At 46.3% G+C, this 11,787-nt stretch overlaps 1 protein-coding gene across 4 annotated transcripts in view; it reads right to left on the bottom strand.

Moving 5' to 3' along the window:
- Positions 1–371: 371 nt before the first annotated feature.
- Positions 372–11,787, bottom strand: part of TTLL11 (tubulin tyrosine ligase like 11) — a 136,301-nt gene continuing 124,885 nt past the window's right edge. For all 4 annotated transcript variants that reach the window (XM_075905425.1, XM_075905422.1, XM_075905423.1 and 1 more), the window contains one exon: positions 372–1,199. In XM_075905425.1, the coding sequence (XP_075761540.1) occupies positions 910–1,199 (290 nt within the window). In that variant the 3' untranslated portion in view covers positions 372–909. The remainder of the gene's footprint in view (positions 1,200–11,787) is intronic.

Here is an 11,787-nt window from a genome sequence, read left to right as displayed (position 1 = left end):
CCCTTCTTTCGACATAACTGTTGAGGTTTACCAGTTATTTTGAGAGAAGGGTTTTCTCTCGAAATAACGCGGTTACATGGGGCGTTTTATTTCGAAATAGCGCGATTTCAAAATAGTGCCCGGACGCGATGATGCGAATGAAGCGCGGGATATTTAAATCCCAGCTTCATTTATGATTTCAAATGCCTACACTTGCATCCCTATTTCGAAATAGGGTGCAAGTGTAGACTCATACCCCAAAGGAGTTACGATTTCAGTGCTTTAGGATTAACTTTTTTTAAAAATCCACTATGCGGCTGCTGGCACTCAGACAAAACCTGTTAGACACCAAACAAAATAAAGCTAAAACAAACTCAAAGCCTAAACCGTGATCAAATGCATAATTGGGAGGTTTTGTTTTTAAAAAAGCACACAGTTTATAAATGGCGGTTTGCATCACCTGATTGGTTTCAAAACAATGTCCAGAACACACAGGGCAGCTCAGACCCATGTTGCTCATGTCATAAAAATTGGCTTCTCCTAGACATTACGGAAGCTGAAATTCCTTCGGTGAGGTTGCTCCTCTCAGTCAACCCCATGATGCCAGTTTATCGTCACATTGCATTTTGCCCTTCTGTCTTCATAAATGATTTCCCATAGACTCCGAATAAAAGATGCACTTTGTCATTTCCGCTATATTGCATGTCCACTGGGGGAATAATAAATAACGGCCATTTCCAATGGCAGTCAGAATGGGGACGGGGAAGTTTGCAACAGTCCTTTCTGAAGCGCATAAATCAGGGAAAGCTGTAATAAATAACCGGGACTATCAGATGGAAGAATTCAAGAGTCCATGTTTCACCTCCTGCAGCATGTGTTCAGGGATCCGCTTCCAGCCCTGTCATTGTCCTTTTTCCTTGAGAGCACCCATCAAGACCGATGATTTCTGTAATCTGTGAATTTGTTGGCAGCGGTCGTGCGGTTCAGGAGAGGAGCGTGAATTGCTGGGGGGGGCCTGGGCCTGTCTGGCTGACAGGTAGCCAGTGCTGCTCGATGCGCCATTATGCCTCGGCTGCAAAGCAGGCGCTTCTCATCCAGGATGGAGAGATGGTACTCACAGAAATCAATCAGCAACGCCACCTGCTCGTGAAGGGGGAGAGACTTGTATCTTCTCTGAGCCAGGCAAAAGAAAGCTTCGACGAAGGCCTGCAAGCACATCCCTTCAAAGAAGAGGAGAGTTTACATTAGAACCCTGGCACAGGTGACTCTCAGGTGCTGCAGTCTTTTGATCTGTCTTATTTCTACCCCACCCTGCCTCCCAAGCACTGGATGTGTACGTACACACTCTCCTGCGTGCTGCTAGTCAACTTTTTAATTCAAGCAACAACTGCCGACAAGGTCACTCACAATACACCCGACCTCTTTGCCCTTCAAAGACCAAAATGAGACATTTTCTGTGTACGTGACACACATATCGAACAGATCAACGATTTTTTAAAAATAAAAGTGTCCCGGAATAGCAAACATGCCCAAATTGGGTTACGGATGGGTGACATTCCCAAAAGCAGAAGCTAGTCACTAGGAGATGCTGTGATAGCTGCATGCATCAGTCTGACCTGAGAGTCTGGCATCTGGAGGTAAATGGCTACAGCATCTATTGATTCTAAGAGGTTGTAAAATTGAATTGACTCAAGATCAGCCCTGATTCTTGTTGCTTCAGCTATTACATCGAAATTGAGGCTGACACACATGCACATGCTGAGCTTCAGAGAATATCATCTACCCAAGCCAAAACCCCCCCGTCCTACGTGCCGCTGACGTGTGTCCTTTTAAACGCTGCATTTTTAGAGACGGGATGAAAGCAAAAGCTCAGCTCCGAATAGGCTCCAGATTCCAGGGTGTTTCAGTTGTGGCTCTGCAAAGCTGGTCCCATTTAAGGGGGCCCTCATAAATGTATGAGTGAGTCATCCTAAACTTCCTGTCCCCTCTGCTGACATGGCCCTGTGCAGCCAGCCATCTCTGGCCTGAGTGCTGAGTTGCCCACTCGGATTACCAATCAGTGACAGTCCCAGTGGTGGAGGTAGCAGCGGGGCTCTTCCCCACTAGGAACTGGACGGGAATTCATCAACTCGTTACACCGAACAGCCCCGGGACAGCAATAACTTTCAGTCTCGATGAACCTGGGCTGGATTTGAACTGGCCCCTGGATGTGAAAGGCTCCGTGTTCCACCATCCTCTCTAAGCAGCTCAGTCTAGGGATGTAAGCGACTAGTCGCTTCCCGCCCCCTCCCCCCCACGCTTGCTGCCTCTATCAGAGGCAACAAGGGGTGGGGAGCAGGAGTTGGCACTGAAGCACCGTCTCCACGGTGGGCAGTGGGTAGCGGCACGCTATCCCCGATTCCTGGCTCACACCTAGTCCCAGATGTTGTGTCTCTGATTTTTAAACATATTAACAGCCCGCCGGCTCTTAATACATTTAAAAGGCAGAGCCGCAACAGGGTTAGCTTCCGGGGGCAAGTGCTAACCCCGCTGCAGCTCCCCTGCTTAATGACTAGTCAATGGAAAATTCCATCAACTAGTCGATTCAATTTTACATCCCTAGCCAGGTCCTGCATTTTTGCACATTTGCCCAGGTACAGCTTTCCAATCCACTCTGCTTTGCAGCTGCTTTTCCTCTCCCACTAAAAGAGGCTATAAACGAGAGGCTGGGGCTTGGCTGTCTACCAGGTAATTCACAGCCAAGTGCGGAGACTGGAACCTGCCCCGTGGGCACAGCTGGGCTATTCAGCTCATGGCGCCTAGGGAAGGGAAGGCCAAGGGCCGGGATGGGTTTTCTGCAGCAACAGCAGCTGCCTATTTTGGCTTCTGAAAAGCCCTTTTCTCCAGCTCCAGGGAAAGCGGCTCCCGTGAGGGATCTGCGTTGTCAGCTGTTTGCCATCAGTCCGTTCTCAAATTCCCTCTGCTTTCTACTAGCAACCCTTAGCGCCTGCTGCCTTCTTCATTCAGCCCTACCGGGGCAAGACCTGCTACAGCACCAGGTGTAACCCCCCGGCTCTGGCGAGAGGTGCCCTGAGAAAATGACCTCAAGGGGTCAGCAGCTCAGGTTTCTCTCTCATCCAGGACCTAGCCCCCCCAGCCACACACACATTGTACGGACACAGAGGCAAGAGCCCCTTACTGCATCACCATTACCACTTGCCTCCAAAAAGCTAGCTCAGGGGTTCACAAACTGGAAGGGGGGTCACAAGGTTATTATGGGGGGGGGGGGAGTCATGAGGTGTCAGCCTCCACCCCCAAACCAGTGTGCCCTCATTTTTATGTCCACGAGCAGAATGAATGTTCTGATGTGCACCAATATGGAGGCGATGTGGGACACAGAACGTCTCTATTGGTGCACATCACAAAACTCATTCCGCACATGGACGCTGTGGGGTGGGGTGAGCTGAGGGGTTAAGGGCGAGGGAGAGGGCTCATGACTGGGTCAGAGGCTGGGTGTGGGGGCTCTGGCTGGGAGATCAGTCTCCGGGTGGGGCCAGGGATGCGGGTTTGGAGGGCTCAGGGCAGTGGCAGGGTGAGTAGTGCTCCGGGGAGCGGGGGGGCAGGCTCTAGGGTGGGGCTAGGATGAGCAGTTTGGAGGGGGGCAGGCTGCCTAGGGAAGAGGGGACAACCCCCGCCCCCTCTCACCACAGCAGCTTGAGGCCAGGTGAGAGGCGCCTCACCAGCTCTGGCGGGGCCTAGCTGGGGAGGGGCTCCCCGCCAGAGCCCTGGCATGTCTGAACTAAGCTGGGTGGGGGCCAGGGAAGGGGCACTTCTCCCCCAGCCATGGCAGGTCCATACCGGTCTGGTGGGGCCAGGGCAGGGATGCCTCTGCCCGGCCGCGGCAAGTCCAGGGTAGCTCTGCACTGGGGCTGGCAGGCCGAGCGTCCCTCTCTGGCACAGCAGCTCTGCACTGGGACCAGGGGGAAGAGGTGCCTCTCCTCACCACAGCTTGTCTGGGGCTTGTGGAGAGGCATCTCCCCCCACTGCTGCCTTAAGCCCCTCTACGGACTTAACAGGCATCTGCACAGCTGTGCAGCTGAGACGGAACTTAGCCACAAACCCCACTTTGTGTGTTAATACAGCAATTCCTCATTTGACACTGCAGGTGTGTTTCAGAAAATGATGGTGCTAAGTGAAAACGTGTTACACGGGGTCAATTTTCCCATTGAAAATAATGGAAGAGGTGGGGGTTGCGTTTCAAGCGGGGGTGTCTGTTGGGACCGGGACATAAGGTTGGGGGAGAAAGGGGACTGGGAGGGGGAGTGTTTGGCTCTGGGGAAAGGAAGGGGGGGAGGACTGGGTTGGGAGTATGCCCCCGTGAGGAGTCTGCTGGGGAACGGTACGGCAAGCGGTGAACTCTCTGCCGCTTTGCAGGGAGATGGGGGAAGCCCCGTGCAGCTGCCGGCGATGGGCTGGCTGGGGAAACCCAGCCGCTGGCCTGCAAGTGGGGGTGGAGGAGAGGGGGAGTCAGCGGGGAATGGCGCAGCGAGCAGCGAACCCTCCACCGCTTTGCAGGGAGGGGGGGAAGCCCCGCGCAGCCGCTGGCAACAGGCCGGCTGGGGAAATCGTGTTATTCCAGGGACGGTCGTGTAATTCAAAAAACATTTCCTAAAAAAAATCGTGCTATCGCGAAAACGTGTTAAGCAGGCACGTGTTAAATGAGGAATTATTGTATTCAAAATGTGATTTCAATGTATGGGGGGGCACACTCATAGGCTTGCTCTGTACAAGGGGTTACCAAGACAAAAGACTGAGAACCACAGTGTTAGGCGCTCCTGCAGCCCTCCTGTGCAAACACTGTCTCCCACCCCTTCTGACACTGGTCTGAGGGGAAGTTCAGACCCCCACAGCCGATCTGTCGCATGCATCTCGGTGATTCTCCACAACTGGCCTCCCCAAGGACAAGAGTCTGCTGCAATGCCTTGTGGGAGGGCGAGTTCTGCTCCTTCCACCACCCACCCCCAAGGGAGTGTCATCTCGCTGATCCCAGGAAAGAGATTCGGTTTCACCTCCGAGCCCCGAGGACTGGGTTCAGCCAGAGGAGAGCCAAGCTCTGGGAGCGTGCAGGATGGGCATGCAGAGCGGGGGCATTGGCAACAATTCCTCCACAAAGTTCTGCTTCTCTGCAGGCTCTGCAGAAGCAGGGCTGCCCGGGTGTCCTCTGAATGAATCACGTTAACAGCACGTTACGAGGGCCAAGGGGAAAGGTGGCCGCACGCGATGCGAATTCCTGCATTTTGGACCCTTGCCGTAACACCCTATTTCATTCTTAATGAAGGCCCTATGTCCCGCCGGACCTTTGTAGAGTGTCAGCAACAAGGAGCTGTCATAGATGGTTGGCATTTTACCCAGCTCCCCCAGTTAGAGCGCACACTTAAGGGGATTATTTTCAGCCCAGATGCTGAGGGTTGGGTTTTTTAAACTCAGTTTAGGTAATTGGTGTTGCAAGAAGCAGCGTCTTTTGAAACATTGCAATTACAGCCCAGAGTCTAATTTCTCTTAACTAAGACTGCAATTGGGGTCACTCACGCGCTCTGCGGTGAACCAGCTTGCACAGAAATGGCTGGGTTATCTGACAGAAGCAGCTGTCAGCTCAGTACATTATTTTACCCGTCACGGGGAGCTATCACATGGGGAGCAGGGCCGATGTGGGAGCAGACGTATTTTCCTCCCACAAGTGACACTCATGCAGAGTATTTAATGGAAAAAGTTAGACTCTGCTGTTTTACAATAACAGAAATAGCTATTGTGTGATTTACAGGTGGAAGTGGGCCAAATTCAAAGCCAAATTGCCACAGATAGTTCAGGAAGATAATCAGATACAGAAATATTATTCTCTACTTCTCTTATTTCAAAAAAACCCACTTCTGGTTCACTGAGGCCCTAAACAAATCTGGTAGCCCTGGAAGCTGAAACGATGGGATTGAACGTTCACCTGCCTGGGATGCTCTTGCGAATGCAGTCCTGTCAACTAAACTACTATATATTTTAGAGAGTTTGTCTATTGGATCAAGAACTCCTCCTAAATGGTAACAGCTAGGACCACCAAATTTGGTGTATTGCTTCTTCTTATCATAATTTAAAGCAAGGTAAGGGTTTAGTTGTGCCAGGAAAATGGAATGTGCCTGGATTAGTATTGCTTCTCATAAAACCAAACAGAAAAGGAACAGAATCACCAAAGCAAGTACAGTCCTCAAACCTGACAGGATGCAGCGAATGCTGAAAGAGACTGAACCAAGGTGAGCCAGAAAAATGCAATGAACCTGGAATAGGATTGCTTCTCAATAAACCTTACAGAAAGAGATTAAAAGGAGAAATTCAGAGCAGTGCTCTCTTTTGGGACTGTTAATTCAATGTTTAAGGTATGAAAACTAGAAGAAAATGTTATTGGAAACCAAAATGACTATAGCCCTTTTTTTTTTACAACACAGCAAATGATAAGCATTTATGGGGATGAAGAAACAAAACATGCTTGGTGAAATTCCAGAATTGCGGACCCGAGCATCACCGGGTAAATCTGCTAGTTTAAAATAAATGACTTAGTCGCACACTGAAAGTCTAAAAAGAAGCCTGCATGTCTGCTGTACAATTCCTCTCTGTAGAAACACCACCATCCCTCCCTCTCTATAGAGAGTATTTTGTGCATCTGTAATCTTGTTACCATTTTGTGATTGTGAAAATAAGGGGGTTTCTAATGCAGCTATCCCAAGTGCAATGTAGCAATTCAGACATTATTAAACATCTAATGACTAATAAGTTATTTGAAATACATATTCAATTTCTTTCTCTGATATGACTCCATTTGTTTCCTTTATCACTCTTTTGAGCCATATACTTTATGTATTACTCCGTGTGCCTGATGTGGATGTTATCTGATATATAGAAAGGCTACCATACAGTATAGTTTATCTTCTTATAAACTAGGTAAAATAATACTTCTCTAAGGGTATGTCTACACTTGCTCCCTAGTCTGAACTAGGGATGCAAATGTAGCATGCCGAAGTTGCTAATGAAGCGCATGATTTAAATATCCCACGCTTGATTAGCATATTCGCGTCCGGTCACCATTTTAAAAATCCACTAGTCCGAATTAACTCACCACGTGTAGACACGGTATTCCGAAAGAAACCCCTTCCCTCGGATTAACTGTTACTCCTCGTGGAATGAGGTTTACTGGGGCGGTTGACAAGGGCTTCCCTTGTTGACCGCGGAGCATCCAGACTACCGTGCTGTGCTGTCAGACAGCTGATTGGCTCAGTGCAGCAGCCATTTTGATTTTTCCTATGTCTAGAAACCTAATCTACATGGCTCCGTCGACGGAGCCATGTAGTCTAGTAGTCTAGACATACCCTTGGGCTGTGTCTACATTGGCATCCCCTTCTGGAAAAGGGATGCTAATGAGACATATCGGAATTGCAAATCCGCGGGGGATTTAAATATCCCCAGCGGCATTTGCATTTACATGGCTGCCGCTTTTTTCCGGCTTGGGGATAAGCCGGAGAAAAGCACCAGTCTAGACGCGATTTCAAGTAGGAATAAGAAATCCTCCAGAAAAGGGCTTATTTTCCGGAGAATCGCGTCTAGACTGGCGCTTTGCTCCGGCTTATCCCCAAGCCGGAAAAAAGCGGCAGCCATGTAAATGCAAATGCCACGGGGGATATTTAAATCCCCCGCAGATTTGCAATTCCGAAGTGTCTAATCTGCATCCCTTTTCCAGAAAAGGGGTGCAGTGTAGACACAGCCTTGGTGTTTATGTAGGATAGAGCTAGGAGTCATTTTGTAAAAATAAAATACTGATAAATCATGGAAGGAAATTCTCAGCTGGAGTGATTTTTTATTATACCACTGCTTTGTTCCTTTAAAAAAGAGACATACATGCGCACATGTATATGTATAATTAGAATGAAATGCACACGTGTTTGCTTTTATCGGGGGGAGGGAGGGGTTCTTTGTTGAAAGATATTATGCTCATTAGACAGAAATCCTCGCTTTATAATAAACTAAACTAATACCACCTGACTTTTATACAGTGATTTTCTTCAGTAGAATTCAAAGTGCCTCACAATCTTTAGTGTATTTTTCCTCCTCTCAACCATTTGGTAAACAATGGCAGAGCTATTATCTCCTGTGTTCAGGTGGAAACTAAGGCCCAGAGAGGATAAGTGGAATCTGTGGCAGAGTGAATCTGGGTCTCCCAAGAGCCAGGCTAATGCCCACCCAATGGTCCTTCCCTCCCTCCTTTCCTTTGCAAGTGCTGTACAACAAGCAGTGGCAATGCAAAATGCCCTGTGATCCAATTCTCACCTTGAAATCCCCCCTTGGTCACTGTGAAGGCACTACGTCTCTATGGCTATTCCATCCAGGGTTTTAGAGTTAGCGCTGCCCACAAAGGTGCCAGTGGCAAGTGTCTTTTTTGAGATGGGGACACCTGTCCAGTAAAAGGCACCAGACGTATTTCACAAAAAAGCTATGGTGCAGCTATCAGAAACATACAGCCTTATTTTCTCATTGGAATGTGGTAGCAATTTGAGAGCTTACGTTATGTAAGGCTTGATGTATTTAAGCCATTACTGCCACAAGAAAATGACCTCTGAACTCTGCTGTCTTGACAAATTAGTATGTCTCGGTCTACACATGTGAATGGAGCAAGAGAGAGATCATTACACACTAAAGCCAGGCTATGAAACTAACAAACAACTAGCAGACAGTAATACGCTTTCTTCATTTTATTCCACGACAGACAAGCCAGCTCACTAAGAATGGTGATTAGCAAACCGGGTCTAGTCCAGACCGAAAGGTCAGCCTGGACTCCCATTAAACAATGTCATTTATATTGCACCAGACTACAGACACATATGGCCTCAAATGTTGCTAATTTAGCAGAGGATGTCATAGCATCAACTACCTTTTATTGTGATTGCCTCCAGGAACTTTGGGTGCGCACGAAACATGGTTTTAAAATGTATTATGCAGAAATGATTTGTTTGGTTATGGAAACATATTTTGCAGCATCTTTAATTATTTACTGAGGAAAGCACCTACTAAAAATGAGTGACAGAACTGTTAACGGGTAAAGTGATCTTAGATACTCGAACAGAGACGATACAAAACTTCTGAAAAGTTTCAGAGTACCTGAGCTCAGGTAACCTGTCAACATTCTCCAATCGTTTTTACGAGCCCAAAGCAACGTGTCTTCGATGATAGAATCCAGAGGCTAGTTAGCATAAACGCAGGCATAACATTTAGCACGTAGCTTACGTTCTGTTGCCTTTTTCATAAGCGATCTTTTGAAATGCAAATGTTCACCAAGGGACAAATTTTAAAAAAGGGTCCTTGATTCTGGAAACTTCCTTTCTTTGGCATCCAAGCTGAGACAGTTTAGTTGATTCCCAGAAATGCTGAGCAGCAGCAGCAGCTCCCAACGGGAGTTGTGTGCGCTCAGCAACCACAAAAGCAACAAAATATGCCAACAAAGTTTAATCCACTACATTTGGGAGAGGGGGGGGCGGGTGGTATGTAACCAAGGATATTAAGCAATATTAATCATTATTCAAAATTTAAGCAAAGACATTTCTATTTAAAGAGTGTTAACTGCAGATATAAAAGTACTGTAACTATTCTATCACTTAGTAATAGACTGAATGGCACACATTTAGAGAAATCAATGGGTTTTGCAGAGTTGTAAAATTGGTCCCAAAGGCTTTTACATAAACATTGACTCATGCCCCATGAATGAATCGAGATTTGCTAACAGGTTCTTAATGTAATTTCAAAGGAATGTAAGACCAAAAAAAACCCCAATGAATCAAAGTCTCCGTTACTATAGCATCCTGATCTTGACCTACAATTTCAGAGCATGGCTTTAATACAATTTAAAGTACCTATGGGTCATATTTAAAGGAACAATTAGTACCACAAGCCCATTACATACGTACTAGACTACAATGCCACCAAATAAATAGTCTGCAACACTAAATCATACATTTAAAGGCTAGTTAAATTAAATTAAATGATTCATCACCCTGCCATATTGTGTGGCACACGTTTCAAGAAAGCCTCATTTGTAGAATGCACTTAAATGTGCTTAACTCAGTCTCATGCTTAAGTCAAACAAGTGTTTAAGTAACATTCCAGAATATGGATAGCTTCCTGAACAGGGGACGAATACATTAATTCCATGTTGTAAGATGCGCTTATTTGTGCAAGTTTGTGTCCTGCACTGTGAATACTTCTGACAAATTACAACATATGATAGAATTATTAATTAGCTGATTACACAAGCAATCACAGATGTGTTTTCCCAGACAGGTGACAATGGAACACCCACCTTCCTGCCACAAAGCAATAGTTGCAGCAAATAGGATTCTACAGCACGATCATTTACATGGCATCCGTCAAACAGAAAAGCTTTTGAAGACTGAGATCTACCCTGTGACCAAGTCAACATGCAGTTCCTTTTTTCATACAGTTAGCTAGATGGCAAACCAACTAGCAGGAATTCTACATACATGCCCCTTCCGGACTATGTACATGCAGCAGCTCTCTATATATCCCATCCTCCAATCACACACAGAGATTTGAGGCAGACAATAGAGCTGTACTATACAGTCCCAAAATGGCATCACGTGGCTTTCAGTGATGGCTCAGTATTACAACTGGTTGTAGTACAAAGCATCGGGCTGGCTAGTTTAATACCGGCATAAAAGGAAGACAATTGAGCGCAGGGGGTCTCTTGATTTTCTCCATTTGAGCCACATAAAGTGCTCAGATATCATGGTGATGGGTGACAACTAAATGCTAATAAACAAACAAACAAATAAATAGCCATACTGTCTCATAAGCCAATCATTTCCTTCAGGAAAACAAGTAATGCAATTGGCGCTAAACAGCACAAAATGCAGCCATCATAAAGGCATCTCCACTGGCTGATTCTGCAGAGCCCTTTAACAGTGCAGCAGTAATTTGCTGAACACTTAGTACAAGATTGTACATTAATCCATTTGGAAAACTAATCTTGCAAAGATTTTTAGGAGCCCCCCCGTGCTTAAATACAGAAAATATTGAAACCAAAGTCAACCCAATGATTTATGTGTGCTCATGCAACACTAGGTCCCATGGGTTTTCAATGTGTACTCAAATCTATTATTACCCTTGCTCACCATGGGAAAAAAGTAATTACAGAAAAGAAAGTCTACTCTTTAGTGGGAGCAAAAGATAAGTGCCATACTCAGGAAAGAGGAAAATGCCGAGATTTCAGTTAGCTTGTTTTCCTTTGAAAGGAAGTTACAAAAACACCATTATATAAGCAGAGGGAATAAACACAATAGTAACCCACAGAATAGGAACAAATCAGCTAACTACAATGGTCCATTTTTCAGGCTAAACAATACAATTTATACTGCAGACATCTGTGTGGTATGTTGGAGACTTTTTTTTTTTTTTTTTAAGGGAGATGAAGCCACTTTTAAGATCTATGTGTAAAGCCACAAAAAGCATCAGGTGAAGAATATACTGAGCATGGTAAATTTACCATTGTTTGGAACGTATGGTTTTCAAAGGATTCTAAGGGACAGCTTAGACAGAAAGTCCTTGAGCCTGAGAAATGGAGTTTGTATGGACTCCAGCCCCAACTAGCATCAGACTCTGTCCTTTCCACTGGAGACCCACAAACCTATCATTGTTAATTGCTCAAACGGCCCTCATCAGGACAAGGGCCCTAATTTACTAGGTGCTCTATAAACACAGAGGAGAGACAGTGCCTGCCCCAAA

The sequence above is a fragment of the Pelodiscus sinensis genome, chromosome 22 (assembly GCF_049634645.1).
Source record: "Pelodiscus sinensis isolate JC-2024 chromosome 22, ASM4963464v1, whole genome shotgun sequence".
Classification (NCBI taxonomy): domain Eukaryota; kingdom Metazoa; phylum Chordata; order Testudines; family Trionychidae; genus Pelodiscus; species Pelodiscus sinensis.
This window is presented reverse-complemented; position numbering and strand designations above follow the sequence as displayed.